Genomic DNA, 17,701 nt, shown 5'->3' on the forward strand with positions numbered 1-17,701 from the left:
ACATTATGTAGAATACAAGCACTGGTACTCCACTTGTGAAAACTGATGGTTTAATAGATACAGATGCACCTAAATGTCTTTGTTTCACGTTGGAGAACTCAAGACATCCGTCCGTCTATATATCTGCCTATCTGTACAATACAATAACTTCCTTAATATATTTGCCCTTTGTAGTTTTCTCAAATAATCTTCACTGACTTTCTCTTTTAATATTTCACTGTGCATCATATGAAAAATGTTTATTACTACGGGCAAAAAAATATTCCTATGCCAATATCAGTATGTAAACTTTATTAACTTTGTCTCAGGTGATGATGAAGGGATGGGGTGTTCACAACTGGAATCTAGCCTCGAGCTGATGTTTGTACTGCAGGAGTTAAAACGCTACTCTACATGCTGTATTAAGAAATAGTGCGTAAGGATTTATGTATGGCCCGTTGGCATCGGATATGTTAGTCAGTAGACGGTACGGTTAGATAGTCTACGTCACCATTATGGAGATGTTGGTACAGAGCCTTTTTTAAGAGGGAAACTATTTTTGTAGTTTTTCAAAATACCGAATAAAGATTATGATTTAATGTCCCCTTGTGAAAATGTATTAAGCTGTCCTTTAAGGCTATGTGTTTTGCTGTTTTCTTTATATCTGGACCTTGATTGTAACTTCATAAGTGATCGGGACTAGTCAGGTAATTTTAGACGCACTAGTTTAGTAAAATACACCCTGTCACAAATAATAGAATTCCCAGTGTTAAATTAAATAGGAGAATATTAATACTTTAAATACAGTGTGAAGTATTCTGAAGCAATTATACCATGTAATCATAAAACAACAAGTAAGGCCGTTTATGATTGAGTCTTTTGATGCTAAATCCATTTATTTTCTAAGTCTGTGTATAATTTACACTCTTTTATTTTTTCAATCAAGTATTATTTTAGCCTTTTAAATCTCCAACAAACTTAAGAAGTATATTTGAAACGTAATTTCACCAACCAAAGTTGAATAAGTGCTTAAGGCTGACAAAAAGCACTGTCAAGTAACTGTACCACAGCATAGGTGATTTCTTTAAACGTTTTCTATTTCGTCCAAGCCCACGTGTCCCGACATTTAATCCAATAAAACAAGTACAGGTGTCAGTCTGCAGACTTTGCTGACAGCTGCTGCGTCTCTCTGCCTTCTGTTTTCTTGATTGAAGGAAGAACGATAATCTTCAGCTTTACCTACGGGTAGAACTAGGGCATACCAAACGCGTTTTTAGTAATTCGTCCCTCATCGGTCACCGTCTTGTTGATATAAACATTGGTGGTCCACGAATTGCAGGTTTTAACAGTAGTTGTGGCGTCGAAACGATAAATGTTGGGGTTTATGGGACTCTGAATATGCCTCAGACGTAGGAAATGTCTGTTCTGCGCAGAGCTAAAACATGGGAAATATCTGAATCTGAGGATAGCGACGCCGAGACAAAATGCGATTTAAACCGCCATGACAGCAGTCAGACAGCACCAGTCAGCAGTACTGCTCCAGAAGAATCTCAAAGTTTAGACCACAAGTGCAAAGCTCTTAAACAACCTACAATCAAAGCTGAAAAGTCAGGTGAAACTTCTTCCTTATCTCCTCCACGACGAAGTGGACGCGGAGGCACACCGAGTCCTGCAAGAAAACGCCGCACTCAGGAGGAGATAGAGGCGGACAGAGAGAGAGCCAGGGAGCGGAGGGAGGAGAGGGAGAGGCAGAGAGCAGCCAGAGTCCGGGAGAAAGAGGAGAGGAGGCAGGAACAGCAGAGGAGGAGAGAGGCGGCAGAGAACCTAAAGAGTTTACGGCCGGAGAACTGCCTGAAGAGTCTGACAGTCCTCATAGATTCAGGTACACGGGTTCAACGTGCTGCTTTCGAGTGCTGTCGGAAAGTATCATTTCATCACCTCAGGAGGACCAGCGTCCGAAGTCATGGATAACTAAGGCCTTTTTAGGGTTGCACGTTGTTGGATTTATGATATTTACTCATTATGTGTGGCCCATACTGATACGGATATTTGAATGTAGTGTAGATTTAAAAACACACAAAAGTTTGTGGTAAAGACTTGTGTTCATATTGTCCACCTGAAAACCATTTTGACTATTTCCCATTCAGCTCTCTACCAGCAGGTTGGTTGCCACAACTTATTTAAAACCTTGGTTGTACTTGGATGGAGGTTTGGCATCAAGAACCAGGAGCTCCCATGCAGCATCACCTGGACCAGAGACTTGCCCCAGGTACCAGAAAACGTGTTTATTTCTCTTCTACACCTTGTAGCTTTGAACAAGTGCACATCTTTTAATGCATTTTATTAAACCTATATGTTTTTTTCAGCAAGGGGACGATGGAAATGGCTTGGTGGAAGAGGAGCAAGTGGTTCTGGTGCTGAATCTGTCTGAATTCATGGACATAGTGATCTCTGTGAAAAATGTAAGCAACCTCTGAAGTATACATTCATGACCTTCAATGCATGGCTCTAATCTAGTTGTATTCTTTCTATATTCTTTTTCTGCTGCTGCAGATGCTGGACAGTGAAGGGGAGGATACAAGGACGAGGTCTGTCCTCAGTCCTCTTTTGGAGTGTCTCAACCGTGATGCTAAGAAGGTGTTCACTCTCATAGTAATAGACTTCCAGTCGGACAACAGGTCAGTGTTTGGCTTAAGCAGGTTACTTTATAATTTTTTTAACATTATTCTCCTTTTGCAGTGACACGTATTTTCATTCAACAGGGCAGAAGCTCATCGTGTGCATTTATTGGATGAGACACTCCAAGCCAAACTGGGACTGGAGACTGTAGATATGGAGGAGGTCAGTTAACATTGAAACTGGTTGATCTTTTGTGTTCTCTGTCTAAATTTTTAGTACCAGACAATTTTTTGCAGGTTGAAAGTCAACCCATGGACACATTTGTTTTGATATTGTACATGACTGACACTTTATAACACTTTAGCTAGGCTGAAACCATTGACCATTCATACGTATGGACAATGCATCTCCAACTCCTCCCACTGTACAAAAATGAAGCCCAAATAATTATGTGGTAGAAGCTGTAGAGATTCTGCTGCAGAGCTGATATAACACCCCTACTGCTAGCTAAAACACATTTAACCCACCAGTAAAACATTAAAGAACCCTTACTGTACATCTTTATATTCCATGGCAGAACAGGTCAGTGCCTGTAAAAAGTGTTCATCCCCGTAGATTTTACCCTTTCATTGATTTTAGAAATTAATCGTGGTCATTATTGTTTAGTATTTTTGAAGAAAAAGTGACACTTATTCCACTTTAACCCTTTACCTACTGTGCTGGCACTGTTTTATATGTCCGGAGTATTATTACCGTAACTCTGTCAAAGTTTGTCCGATCAGAAAAATTCCAACGGTGTTGGAAAGCTGAGAACTGTGGGCATGCTCACATGTATGGTTCATTACGGTACTTGCAACCATATGACGTGGGCATTCATAGCAAAACACCATAGCAAAACACCAGAAGTGGCATTTGTGTGTGTCTGTCATGTGCAATAACAATATCTTACTTGAGAATGTTGAGAATGCATTTTTCCACCTTTATTTGCACTAATTTAAAATATAGTTATCTTTTGCACTGTTTTTTGCACACCCAGAGTCCTAGACTCAAAAAATGACTGGTGATTGTTCTAAACATGCATAGGTTCACATTTCAAATGTCAAATCAAAACTTCATGATCAATAACAAAATTTCTTCTCATAAAAGCCATGAAAAACAAATCTGTTTTGTGTTTTTCTTCTTTTAAACTGCTGACAATTCCATATAATGTGTAATAATCATTAAACAAATGCTGAAAAGTCAAGTTCAAGTACTCCTGGGAAAAGGGACCCAAGCTCACAGACTTAGGGCATTTCCTGACTATTTTACAGCCATAATAACAAAATACGTCCAAATCGCCATTTTTAGACTCAGTAGGTAAAGGGTTAAAGCATCAAATACCCAGTTTGGAAAAGAATTAACACTTGGACATAAGTCAGCATGACAAGGAAAAACCTTGAATGTTTGAGAATTTATAGTTTGGCTGATGTCCCTTATGTTAGCATGGTGGAAGCAGAGCTTTTGACCTATGCTGCTGCCTCTCTTCAGGGAGCTGTTGTGCCATCCATGTCTCCATTCAGTCTATGGCTAAAACTAATAAGGTCTAGAAGATAAGGATCTTTCACAAGTTATATTTCCATGTTTCCCCAGGTTCTCGTCTACTTACAGCTCTGCAAAAATATCTCAGTGTTGTTCCTGGGAGGCTGGCGGGGCGTCACTGATCACGTGTGTGCTGTCACCAAAGCCTTATCAAAACGCCCTTTCAAGTACGCAGCCACCAGAGTCATTCTTTCATTATAGACAAAAAATTTCAGCAATGTCTATCATACATTTTTCCTGTTTGTTCATTCAGTTATATCCACTGAAAGGATTTTTTTCCTTGTCCTCCAAGACTGCTGACGGAGCGAGCAGAACTCCCTTTCTGTGTGGACGGATCCTGGGCCAGCGGGGCTAGGGTAGAAAGAGACGGCTCAGGGCTGATGCAAGTCTGGAGCAGACAGATCCAACAGCTGAACAGAGTTAGTCCTGCTGTGGCCTCAGCTGTGACAGATGCCTATCCTTCACCTCAGTTGCTCATGCAGGTAAGAAAGGGGGAAGTAAGGGATCCCAAGACCTTGTACTTCCACTATTTTGGATGTTTTCTTTTCTTGTGGCTTGAAAGGAGGAATATTACTTAACTCATTACTTTAATGGTGCACTCAAACTAGACAACCAATACTTTGCCAAAGCATGCTGGAGCCTATAAGTCTGGTTTGATTGACCAATGTGTGGGTGCTTCATACCGTGCTCAGGCACAGTACACTTACTTGGCCCTAGCACGTATACGTAGTGGACAAAGTATAATCAACACAACCATTGCTGTCAGCAATCATTTTAAACAATGGGGCAGTAATTATGATTATAACTTACTGAAAAGACTCTAAATAAGCCACAAAGTGAGTAAAATTGCTGCCATGCTTTCTGCGTATTTCTCCATTGAGCTTTAAAATGTATGTCATGTGACAGTATGACAAAATATCTGCTCAGTGCCAGTTGTTGAAGCAACGGGAATTCAAGCCAGTGGGGAACTGGGAAAAGTAGACAAATGTACTTCAGCACAGTACAGGGCAACTGGCCAGAGTCTAAGTGCATGCTAAATTGATTTAAGTCTAAGAAAATAAAACATTATTTTGACCATAAAAGTCACATAATATGTCTAACATTTTTTGTTTCCTTAAAAAGATGTAAATATGTGAAAAATGTGACATAAAATTCCTAAAAATTTTAACGAAGAGTCTGCAAAAACAAACTTGAAAGATTCCAAAAACTTTTTTGAAATGAAAAAAATTGTCCTTTTCTCAAAAATAACAGCAAAAAATTATTAGAATTTAAATAATATAATTGCATATCATTGTTTTTTGAGGTTTCATTCCATTTAACCAATCTTTTTTTTTGATTGACACAGATAAATTTGTCTTAAATAGCATTTCATTAAAAAAAACTGCATGTTATCTTAGATCAATTTAAAGCTCTCCAGTCCTTCACACTGAAGAATTATTATTGATTAAAGAAGTGAGCAAAGGTTCACAGGTATTGGGCTACACCTAAAAGCCTGTCTTAAGTTTGTCTTCTTCTTTGATGCAATCGTCCAGAACAAATATGAGGTACCACAAGGAGGGACTCACAAATAGAGATCAGAGGGCACAGACAGGAGTCTTGATTCAAAATATTCATATGAATCATACTTGGTAGGAACAGACTCAGTCCATTTTGGAACTTGACAGGCTGCCTCACTTTGCACTGCAGCAAGTCCAAGATGAACTGAAACCTCTGCATAAATATTTGTCTTAGAATAAGATTATTCTTAAATTGACTCCAGACTGTACTCCTTTATTCTCTGTGTGATTTCCTAAACACACACAAAAGTGCTTTTCTAATTTTAGCCTGAAGGAAAACCCTCATTAAGAAGATGTTTCCTCTTAAACACTTTAGGCATACCAGAGTCTGGCATCAGAGGAGGAGAGAAGGGGGCTGCTGGCTGGTCTGTTGGTGAAAAGTGGAGGTAAAGAAAGACGTGTGGGACCTGAGATTTCAGCCAGAGTCTACCGCTGCTTCACTGCACAGAATCCCCAGCTGGTCCTGGACTAATGTGTCTACTGAAACAAGTGTGTCACCTCTTGGCTGCTAATGTGTTGATGTTTACAGGCTAAAAATAAGCTGAAGATATCATGTTTACCTTATAGAAGAGCACTTTTTTTTTTAAACAGTACAGCTAACTAATTTTGAAGAATTTACTCATACAGAATCTTAATCATGTGCATTATTTTGATTAGATTCTCTGTTCAAACATAAATGTGAAAAATGTCCTATAAAAATGAGCAGCAACAGAAAAGTCTCATTTTTATTTTATAGAATTTCCTGAGTAAGAAAGTTCATTACAAACTGCATATAGAAAAAGAAAATCATCTTGTCAGCAAGAACGCCAACCACAGCTGGTATTCAAGCAGCCAAATGCTGATTACAAAACACACTTTACCTGTACAAAAAGTAATCTCCATGGTATCAAAAAGCAGATCATCTCCTGCATGGACTCTTTCAAAACAGCTTTACCTGAAACTTCAATGGCTTTCCCGTCACGGGGACCGGCATCATTTAAAAACAATAAGAAAAGAGCAAGAATGGCTCTTATTAAACCACTTATAGATGTTGGATATAATAAAAACTTTAATATCCCAATTTCCTTAAAGCCTCTCCCTCTAAAATTTCTCCTCTTTACTCCATGTATTTATTATGTTATAAGAGCAACTATCTGCTCATAATTTAGAGTTAAAGCTGAGATAGCTCTTTTCTGGAGATTGATGGCCATAGCAGGATACCTGAATACCAAACACTCAGAAATAACAGGTCATGTCCAGCGGCATCTTTTGCACTGGTAGTCCTCTGGCTCAGAACAGCAGCTGTCGTAGTCACTGCTGGGTGGAGTAGGGGGGCAGTGGCATGTGCAGGGTTGAGTCTGCAATGAGGTCTGACATGGGCACAGGTATGGCACAGAGTCAGGAAATGGACTAGTGCAGGGACTCGGGGAGGTGCAGGCACTCAGTGTGGATACCGGGCTCGGGATGGGGCTTGAAGGCAGACTCATCTCCTCCTGGAAGTCCTCTTTCATGTCCACATTCTCAGCAGGTATCTCAGGCTCAGGGCTGCCGCTGAGAGTAAAGACCCAGCCGAGCTGTATGTGGAGGAGGGTCCGCAGTCCCGGGGGCAGCTCTACAGCATTGAGTACATCTTGGCTGGAGGGTAACATTTTTCTGAGCTGGGCACAGCAGAGGTACTGCAGAGAGGTGGGAGTGTAGCAGGCACGGATCACCTTCATGCTGCTCTTTGCTGCTGTGGAACAAACCATGGGGAAGAACTTCTTGTTCTGCAGCCGAGTGGCAGCGACACCTAGAGAAGAAGAGATGGTACCATGAAAAAATGTCAGGAGGCTAAAATGATTATTTTTATGTGTTTTATGCTTTAGACCTGTTAATAACAGGAATAACACACCTATGCAGTAACGGTTCTTGTAAAAGGTCAGGGTGCCATGCCAGGTGTCCAGGTGAACTCCAATGATGGAGCCTTGACCAAACCGAGAAGAGAACTTCACTTTGTCCCCTTTGTGCTGGAAATGACCTTTAAACACAAAGAGATAAGAAATAGGACTTAAATTTTCTTCAATAATGAAAGAGATGGGAGAAGTAAAGAAGTAGAAATGCTACACATCCCTATACCAAAAAAGCTGGGACAATAAACAATGATTTGCAAATCCTTTTCTAGCTATATTCAATTAAATTCAGACAGTCTGTGTTAAAACAACTAAAATTAACATTTTATAAGAGGTCCAAACAATCTGAATTTGCTACCTGCAACATGTTCCAAAAAAGTAGGGACAGGGTCAACAAAAGAAGAGGAGTTATTGAAAAAACACCTAAACCGTTCCACAGGTAAGTAGTTAAACTGGTATCAGGTGATAGTTCCATGAATGGGTGTGAAAGGAGCACAGTCATTCACAATTAGTGACAGTGCGAGGTTCTCCAATTTGTGAAAGGTTGTGTGGGCAATTGTTCAACGGTTTATGAACAACATTCCTCAATGAACAATCACAAGGAATTTCAAGATTTTCTGGTTTCATCTGGGACGTTGTATATCTCATAAGCACCGGGATTTGCCAGTATATTGTATTTCCAGTTGATTTTTTTTTAATTCTACTTTATTAATAGACAAAGTCTTGTAGTTACATTCATGAAATAATAACATTAGAAACATTGCAGACTAAGAAACATTTCATAACTATAACAGACAAAAGGTCTGTGGTCTGATGGGGATTAAATTATGTTTTAGAAAAAGTTAAACAAGTGGTGGCTTGCTTTAGCTTTGTTAGCTTTAGAGAAAGCTGACAAAGCTATGCTAGCTACGTAATTACCATCACCATATAAGCCAATATAGCTACATTAGCATTAGCAATGTGAGCTTTAGCAACCATAGCTAAAGTAGATACATAGCTTGCATGGCTGCTTTGTGAGCTTAGCTTTAGCTACGTTAGCTATGTTGGCTATGCAGATACATTATCTATAGGTAAGTTAGCTATAGCAACATGAGCTCTAGTAATGTTAGCTTTAGAAAATGTAGTTAAAGCTAAATTAGCTATATAGATTACGTAGATACATAGCTTACATAGCTGCTTTGTACGTAGCTTTTGCTACATTAGCTATGTATCTCCATTATCTATGTTGTTTATGCAATTAACAGTGCTACATTAGTTTGCTTGCTGTGTTAGAATGTTTTCAAGCAAAAGGGCTTTTTTCCTGTAAGTGGACTGTTTACTTTGCATTATTAAACATTTTGTATTAAGGTTCTGCAGGTCATGCTTTTAAGATTTTTAATTTTAGTATCCTAACCTGAAATGAATGTTTAATCTAATTTTATTTTGAAAGTTTCAGTGTGTATTTCTGTTCTGAGATATACAACGTCTCAGGTGAATGGTTTGCAACCAGACTATCTTAGGAGGTTTGGCCAGACACCAGCAAAATCTAAGTTAAGCCTCTACCATGTAAAATAATGGCTGTATAAAAACAATATCCAGATGAACCACCAAATTCTCTGGACCTGAGCACCGGTCTCTTGTTGCTGCTCGCGTAAGTCATGACTCTGCCCCACCAGAAAGTACTGCCCCTCGATGCTGATTGGTCCTGTCACTTTCTAACCGGGCCCAGACAGGAACTTTGCAAGATGGATTCGCCAGTGAGAAACAAGGAAATGGCCGTATCCATCTGCTTTGCATGGTTAATATGATCATATGTGACATTAAATTCTTAAACTGATGCCTAAACTTGATCTCCGGGACTCCCATGTCTCAGGTTATTTGGATTATTTGCAAGAACAGCCTGCTGCTGTGGCCCTGCCTAACCCCTACCCCTTCAACTTAACCTTACATCTATTATTATGTTATAAATGTTAAAGTGATTTTAAGAGCTACTTAATCTCATCAGATATGGATACCTCCCCTTTTTCATTATCACTTTAGTTGCAAAGGTTAAAATGAAATGATCAGTTTGTGTTTCTGAAAATACCACTATCAGTACTACTACTGTTATTACAGACATGGAATCAATACTTATGACTCTGTATGAGCTAGAAAACCGAATCAGATGCAGCGAGTTACATGTCTGATGGGGAGATAAACAATGCACAGCAGAGACCATCTTTTTTATAACTAATTTCAGGGGAAAAGATTTACATTTTACTATTCAAAGACTGCAGGAGGAGATCTTTTACCAAAACATTGCATCTACATTTACAGGACAGTACTGTACTGTATCAGTAAAGAAAAAAGTACCATTTTGTCCACAGTGAGAAAAGAAAACTGATAACTCTTTGGTACATTTAACCCTCTGTTTTCTGACCTGTGTATGAGAGCCCCCAGCTGTCCTCATCATGGCCCAGCAGGCTGCCAAAGCTGTACTTGAACTTCTCCAAATTCACCTCAGAGGTACCGATTCCCACCATCTGCATCAAAGAGACCATTAAATAGGATGAAAACCAACCCCTAAGTACAAGTCTGATTGTACCATTCGCGGAGCCAAACTAAGTTTATGAAGTACTTGAGTTTTGCTACCCACCATATCAGTTCCGTAGACAGGAGACGTCATCTTGACTTCCCAGAAGTGTTGGCCGTCTGCGAGCTCCTTGGTGCCTCGGATAGCTGCAGTACCACAGCTATAGTCTGAGTGAAAAGTGACTTTCCTGCTGTCACAGCTTAGGAAAGCCCCAGAGGACTTGAAGTGATCATCCCACACCCAATCAAAACCTGAGGACAAGAATATGGACTTCGATATATGTTACTTGAAATTAGTCATACAGTGAAAAAATAAAATTAGAGCATGCTTTAAGTATTATTGATGGTGCAAAATATTATTTTTGAATAAAAAAAATGCTAAAAACTAAAGAGAGTTTCCTGCCACTTACTCTCTATTTGACATGACACCTGTGGTACTTCCGACATTACTTATGGCAATGTGATCAAGCGTTACTGGCCAAAGAATGCATCACTGGAACAATGCCATAGAGCAATAAAAAAGAGTTTATAAGATGAAGTGATTTCCAGTTATGGTTAAAAAAAAATCAATCCTGCACTTCTTCTTTTGAGGAGAGTTTTTGTTTTATTCTTAAATTAATCAAATATCATGATGTATCATAACAGGACTGTTTAATGAGTGTATCAGCAGGACAAGTTTTACTGCAGTGTGAACTAATGCTCTCTTTGTCCTTCTGCCAATCAAAGAACAGCGCAAAATTCTAACAGCTATCGTATTGTTCTGTATCATATCGTGCTGTATTGTTTTGTGTAGCATCACATCAGAGTTACTCTGGGATTCCCAATCCTCCTGATGATGGTTAGTTTTATGAAATAGTTTTGATCATGAACAACCCAAGTATTCCAGCCTCTAAACTCAACATTTTAGACAATTTTATGACCAAAATTTTCGCATGGTTCATTTTCACTAATTTAATTTGGCTTGTGTTAAGCTGGATTGTAGTTTGAGGTTACTGAAATGTGTTTTAAGTCTTCCTTTCTTAAAAAATATATCTAAGTTTTGGATGTATTTTACTCTTAAAGGTACAGTGTGTAATATTTAACCTAGAAGCATTTAGTGGAATAACCATGGTAATACTCATTGCAAGTAATGTTAATGCCTCTGAAAGCAGAGTTTGCATTGAAATTCCTTGTTTATGGAGCAAGCATCTTATAAATTAAAGGTAAATATTTGAGTCTCATGACTTGGGTTGTAAAAAGGTTTTGACTGGACCCAGAGGATATTCAGGTCTCAAACTGGGGCGCCACATACTGAAGTTTGGGAAAGGCTGCTACAGGGTATTGCATAGTGTCATATCATGACACATCATATAATATATTGTGTCAAATCATCTATCATATCATACCACATTATAAACCACTGAGGCCCTTTAGTGTGATATGAGGCTGCCAAGCTTCAGCTCTGAAACCCGACATACTATAGACCTGCTGTGATCATACACTTCATCTCTGTGTTCTGCTCACCTTTATCCTCCTCCCCACAGAGGCAGTCAGTGGTAACACCGAATCCCAAGCTGAACTCATCCTGTCGCTCACACTGACAGAATGACTCCCCCATCACCGGCTCTGTGCTGGACAAGGCCACTGCCTCAGATACTATCTGAGAACTGGCCAGATAATCCATCTCCGACTCCTGCGGGTCGCTGATCTGGTTGACACAAACATTGCAAACAGCATCTGGTAAGTCCATAGATGTGGCCATGGTCCAGACAGGGATGTTGGCTCAGTAAGAGGGAAAAGGAATTAGATCAAGTGGAGGATTCAGAGGATTTTATAAAAGACTGTAAGGGAGAGAAGCTGAGGTAGTTGTTTCACAGGGTTGCACTGGGAGCAAAATGAGAGGCATCTAAGTCATATGCCATGTTTCGAAGGCTCAATAAGATGGCCTTTTCCCTAGAAGCTGCTACTGATTCCTATTGGTTAGAGACAACACGTGTGGCCATAAGTAAAATTAGACCCCTTCCAAATATACCGAGGCCCCGTTTGGTGACCTGACCTGGTCCTCGACACAGCCTTTTCAGACTGGAGGCAGTCCCAGTGGAAAACTACCAGCACCTAGGGGGAAATCCTCCATGTTTCCAGCATTTCTTAAGATTAAATATCCCTCATTAAAATCTCTCTGGACTTGTCTAAAATAAATTCTATGAGCAAAATAGAGCAACATAAGACTTGTCAGGGCCTGGGGGCAGTATTTATATTAGATTGTATGCTGGTTCAGTTTTTCTGTCCTCTAAACTTAAGAATTTATGTCTTTAGAGGTCTTTCTGATTATTTTTGTACCTTTAAACATGTTTTATATACGAATTCCTATATGTGTTTGCAACTTGCATGGTTTTGTAAAGCACCTTGTAATTTTGTTTTTAAAAAGTGCTCTTTATATAGAGGATATTTTTATTGTATAAACTGTAAATGGAAAGTTAAGAGGTAGCACATGTTATTGCAGTTAATGTATGAATAATGATTAATATACATTTTCTTTAACTTTATTTATTCAAATTTATTTCAATCAATATTTTGGAATGTCATGTTTTCATTTGACGTGACACTAAAAATAAAAAATGTGTTTTTTTTTTAATTAATTGCAATTAATCGCAACATCTCCCTTCAGCCACAGTGATGTAAAATAAGGACAGCACTGCCCCTTAATATTTCAATTCCATTTAAAAATTCCTCTGCACCCTTTGGTGTAAAAAAATTGCAGCATTCACTGCTCCCCTGTTTCCTTGTCAATCCATGAAGAGGGGTCTGGCTGCAGACTGTAAATCTTTGACAGTCCCGTCTGTGTGAGATTGGAAATAAACACTGAAACTTTAGAAATAAAATCGGATTTAACTTCCATTTAAGGTTATGGTAATGGTTAAAGGGGACATATTTTCCCCTTTAGGACAATTTTATATCAGTCTCAGAGGTCTCCAAAACACTCTGGTATTGGATTTTTGCATGTCTAAAAACCACTCTTTTTCAGCCCTTCTCAGAACGAGCCATTTCTGTGTCTGTGGCTTGAAATGGTAATTAGTTGTCTGACTCCGCCCCTGACCACACCCCTCTCAGGAAATGGATGTGGAACTCCTGATGTTACAATGTTACAGACACTTTTATCCAAAGTGAAGGACCTGACTAGGATTCAAACCATCAATCTCCCAGGACAAAGTCAGCAGGTTAACCCACTGAGCTATCCAGCATCTCAGCTGGCAGCCAAGAGGAAGATCGGGAGAGGAGTGTGGAACTTTCTTCCAAGCGGAGAGAGGGTCGACCAAACCTGGGGGCGGGTGCTTACTCCCTATGTGACATCATGAGGGTAAAATCTAAGAACAGCTTGTTTTAGCATACATTTTCTGAAAGGTGGAGAAAGAGGGGTTGAAGGAAATGGATTTTTCTGGTACTTGAGGGGATTGTAGACAGGCCAGGGGCACATATTTTTGTTAGAAAAGCCTGGAAAAGTGATTTTTGCATAATATGTCCCCTTTAAGGTGAGGGTTAGGATACCAAAGGTTAAAAGTTAAAAATCTGACCTGCAAAACCTAATCAAAAAAGTATGATAAAGCTGATGAAACAGCTTACAGGAAAGAAGGTTTTCCTCGATGAAAACTTTATAATGCTGCAAACATTTCTATCATAGCTCTGTTAGCTGCATAAGCTACATAGCAAATGTTGCTACATAGCTTATATGGCTAAAGCTAAGCTTATAAGCAGCTACGTAAGCTATGTTAGCTTCATAGCAACATTAGTTTAAGCTACGTTTGCCAGAGCTTACATTGCTAAAGCCAACTTCGCTATGCTGGCTTATGTAATAGCATTAATTATGTAGCCAGTGTGGCTATTTTAGCTTTAGTTCAAGCTAACAAAGCTAAAGAGAGCCACCATTCTTGTATCTACTTCTTAGATGGGTCAATACATATTTTAATCCTCGAGAAGAGCCCAGCCCTTTTTCTATGTTTCAATTGTGAAATGTTTCTTGGTCTGTAATGTTTATAGTGTGGATACTTCATGAATGTAAATGCCAGACTTACTTTATGAATAAAGTTTAATTTGAAAAAAAAAAAAAAAAAAAAGACAGACGGTGTCTCAAATAAACAGTCTGTGAGAGTGGCCTTCAAAGATGTATGGTCTGCAGCCAGGCTGTTTGAAATCCATGAAAAGTTCCTTTTTCCACAGTTAAGTTCATGATCTTCAGTCTACCCAAAGTTCCTCATGTCCTTCAAAATAAAAGCAGGTCCTTATCCAGACAGGAGGTCAGTTATCCTTACTTTAAGACGGAAGAAGAATCCAAAATGAAAGAAAATTAATTTTATATGCTAAATACTGGAAATTACTAAATAATCAAATTTAGATAAAAAGGGGAGATTAATCATGATTTTTAAAAGAAAAGCTGAGAATTTTCACAACTATAAATCTACACAATTTGAGTGTTCTACATTTTGGTTATACAAACTTATGACAATGGGTTATTAAGATGGTTATTATAATGGGTTATTTTTATAATTATTTTCAGTAAATACTAACTGCAAAATGCAAAATGTGTATTTTTGTTTTTCTTGTCTTTTAATATGTTATAAATGCACAAAAAAATAACAGGATCGCTTCTATAACTGGATTTTTAGTTTTTCCTCCTTCGGTTAGTGTTAATGTTGTTGACAAAGTTGCCCCTTTTTAAGTCATTGCAATTTTCATCCTGTACATTTATGAATTGATCCAAATTATTTTAGCAGTCAAATTTATAGGTCACTACAAATCTTTCTTGTTCTGAATGTAAAGAAAAAAAAGTTGTTTTGTGAGCATTTGGAACATTATTCTATCTGGAACAAACCCCCCAGTAGACATTAGAGGAAATAATAACACTTAAAAAAGACATAATTAATCTTTAAGCTGATGCTTTTGTTTGGTTTTGTAGGTTATATAAAGGCATCAGTATTCATTTCAGTACACTTCAAAACTAGCCCAAAAATCTTCACAGGAGCTGTAACCTTCATTTTACCATAACTCCCTTTCACAAGAAGACATGGAAAAGAAAACAACCAAATGTTCACTACAACTAACAAATCATGCAAAGGCAAAAGTGTGGCTACGAATTTATATATAGTCATGCACTGCAGCTTAAAAAGTCCCTGCAACTGAAAACATATTTAAGTCAAAGTTTTCCCATATACTTTTCTTCCTTCACTTTTCTCCCCCCTTACATGCCCCCCAAAGTGTCTCACCCTTGTCGTGTGCCCCTCCCACTCCTCCCTGTCCGACGTCTGGATCACTGCCATGGCATCTGTCTCGTGCCGTGTTTCGCTGGGGGCCACATGTCGAGCCCGGCCATTCCTGCCTCTTCTCAGCATGGCAGCTCTGTGGACGACAGACCTGTCACCTTACCACCAGATGGTATGTGCAACACTGACCACATACTTTTTTAAAATGTATGCCAGTACTGAACTACATTTCATGGATGATAGGTGACTTTGCAGCACATATATCCGATTAAATGTTTCTCAAGAAATAAAGGCAACAACTGCATTTGTCTGATTAAACAGGGTAAATTGTAGAGAAATACAGCTGACTTTAAGCTTTTACTGCAATATGCTGTCTCAAAATTCCCAACATGCTTGAGCTTGTGTGCACGTTCCTCATATTTCTCACAGGCCTGTTGCTCAGCTGAAAGTAGGTCAGCTGAACCAATGACCAGGAGACATTCTTCATTTGCCTCACCTTTTCTTACAAGCTCTTATATTGATTGTGAAGCTGCAAAACAACCTTGAGAGAGAACCACAGACTACCTACTGACTGATCTCCATGTGCTAGCTCGACTTTTTTCCATTCAGCCCATATGCCACAGTTGGCAGCAGGAAGTGTTTCCATGTACTTGTTTAACCTTTAAACCCAACGCTCTGCTCTGCCACTGTGGCAGCATGTCCGTCAGCAAGCTACATCAGCTCATACACAGATAAGTTCACAAGACTTATTGACAGCTTTGAGTGCAAATCCTAAATCAAATATCATAGCAGGATTGTGTTTATTGTTCTCATATTGACTATGACTACTTATAATTACCTAGCTATTTGATCAGATGGGTGTGAAGGTTTGGGTGTATTTCTGGAGTAAATGGGTTGAATCTATGAGTTTTGTCATGTAAGGCTGAAGTATTACCAAATTTAAAGCTCCTTTAGGGACTTTTCATTGAGTAAAAAACATTCAAAAATGTATATAGATGCTTATATATGACCTGAAAAGCAATTAAGACCATCAGAAAAATGCTATCTATATCTGTATAGTTATAATTATTATTATCTTAAAGCATTGCTGGCAGGGGGTAGGGGTCAGACAATGTGATAAACAGCCTAACCCTTTTAATTTTGTTTTAATGCCAGAAACTCATTATAAATTGAAACAACACTTGCATAAATACAGAGAAGAGTCAGCAAGAGATAAAACATCTTGTTTGGCTGCCAAATCAACACAGCCCAAAGTCCCCCATGGGATCTTTAAAGGAATTTTTTAGCTCAAAGTTTGCACCATTGTGATAACATGAGCAACTTTGATAAGACAAAGTGAACACTGGGGACTATTTTGCACAATTTCAGGGGTGTTTTTATGAAGATGAATCAGTCACTAAAGTTGGTGTAGTTCATGCAAATAAAGTAACAAGAAAAAGATAGGACATAACCCTCAATTTTGTTTTTTAAATACCGAATACTGCTTAGCTTGATCATCTTAAATGTTGCCCTCTTTACAATACACCTGGTTAAAAACCAACCTACTCTCTTATTTACCCTCTAGAAAATGCAATGTTAAATCCCTCAATTCAATAATAACCCATAAATGGCTTCAAGAAAAGTCTTTTCTTCCTCAGCCTGATAGCATGTCTCTAATAATGCTTCCTCTGAGCGCAGCAGCTGGTGACTGCTTTACAAGCAGGTGCAGGAGATAACTGCCATTAATTTAGATTAGCTAGTCTGGAGCTAGTCTCAATTTAATTGGTCTTTACCCTACATTCTGTAAATGCATCATCTGGACAACCCAGAGAAGATGCACTACAGTAGCCTACCTTGGTCAGCCATATGATATGATCATATCAGTCATATTAGGGCGGTGACAGGGACTTCAGTGTGTGTTTTTCTTAACATGTCAGATATTCTAACTATGGTTCAAGTCTTAAAAAAATCTATCATAACAGTACAAGAACAGATAGAGCCATCTGCTAGTGTTAAAGAGATAAGAGCTGGTAAATTTTAAACAGGTCAGAGCAAATGTGCTGTCTTTGGTTATCTCTAGGAAGCCACTCTAGAGAAGTTTGATGTTCAAAACAGCATACTGCATTTACATTCCATAACACGGGCCTGTGGCTGCTGTTTTCAGTTATCTTTATGTAAGACTCTCTAAACCGCAGTCGGTCATATAAATGTACATTTAAATGAAAAGTTTCGGTCATTACCTTCCAGTAGTCTTCTTATACACAGTCTTGCAGTGGCTCATTGGACGCTCCTGTTCCTCTACAGTCTATCCTCCCGTGTGACAGGTGTAGGTTGCACT

General features: G+C 38.8%; 2 protein-coding genes across 2 annotated transcripts; one reads left to right on the forward strand and one right to left on the reverse strand.

The window, feature by feature from the left end:
* The first annotated feature begins 1,274 nt into the window (after positions 1-1,274).
* LOC121528898 (probable crossover junction endonuclease EME2) lies at positions 1,275-6,448 on the forward strand. The gene is made up of 8 exons (XM_041816543.1): positions 1,275-1,861; positions 2,127-2,248; positions 2,346-2,441; positions 2,533-2,657; positions 2,742-2,820; positions 4,228-4,343; positions 4,469-4,658; positions 6,049-6,448. The coding sequence occupies exons 1-8, from the start codon at positions 1,396-1,398 to the stop codon at positions 6,202-6,204; spliced, it is 1,350 nt and encodes a 449-aa protein (XP_041672477.1). The 5' UTR covers positions 1,275-1,395; the 3' UTR covers positions 6,205-6,448.
* Positions 6,444-17,700, reverse strand: LOC121528900 (SPRY domain-containing SOCS box protein 3-like). Its single transcript, XM_041816544.1, has 7 exons — positions 17,604-17,700; positions 15,388-15,520; positions 11,654-11,837; positions 10,215-10,402; positions 9,999-10,101; positions 7,603-7,728; positions 6,444-7,500 (listed from the first exon to the last, which is right to left on the reverse strand). Exons 1-7 carry the CDS (start codon positions 17,642-17,644, stop codon positions 6,962-6,964), a joined length of 1,314 nt encoding a protein of 437 aa, XP_041672478.1. The 5' UTR covers positions 17,645-17,700; the 3' UTR covers positions 6,444-6,961.
* Between the last annotated feature and the right edge of the window lies 1 nt (position 17,701).

This window comes from Cheilinus undulatus, linkage group 20 (genome assembly GCF_018320785.1).
Source record: "Cheilinus undulatus linkage group 20, ASM1832078v1, whole genome shotgun sequence".
Classification (NCBI taxonomy): domain Eukaryota; kingdom Metazoa; phylum Chordata; class Actinopteri; order Labriformes; family Labridae; genus Cheilinus; species Cheilinus undulatus.

What these genes read in the sequence shown, in the direction of transcription:
- LOC121528900 (XM_041816544.1), bottom strand. Translation starts at nt 17,644, where the DNA reads ATGAGCCACTGCAAGACTGTGTATAAGAAGACTACTGGAAG. An exon ending in GGGAGGGGCACACGACAAGG is followed by an intron (nt 11,838 to 15,387) that starts GTGAGACACTTT and finishes TGTGTCAACCAG; the next exon opens with ATCAGCGACCCGCAGGAGTC. An exon ending in CTGGGGGCTCTCATACACAG is followed by an intron (nt 7,729 to 9,998) that starts GTCAGAAAACAG and finishes TTGTGTTTAAAG; the next exon opens with GTCATTTCCAGCACAAAGGG.
- LOC121528898 (XM_041816543.1), top strand. Translation starts at nt 1,396, where the DNA reads ATGTCTGTTCTGCGCAGAGCTAAAACATGGGAAATATCTGAATCTGAG. An exon ending in GACAGTCCTCATAGATTCAG is followed by an intron (nt 1,862 to 2,126) that starts GTACACGGGTTC and finishes TTTCCCATTCAG; the next exon opens with CTCTCTACCAGCAGGTTGGT. An exon ending in TAGTGATCTCTGTGAAAAAT is followed by an intron (nt 2,442 to 2,532) that starts GTAAGCAACCTC and finishes CTGCTGCTGCAG; the next exon opens with ATGCTGGACAGTGAAGGGGA.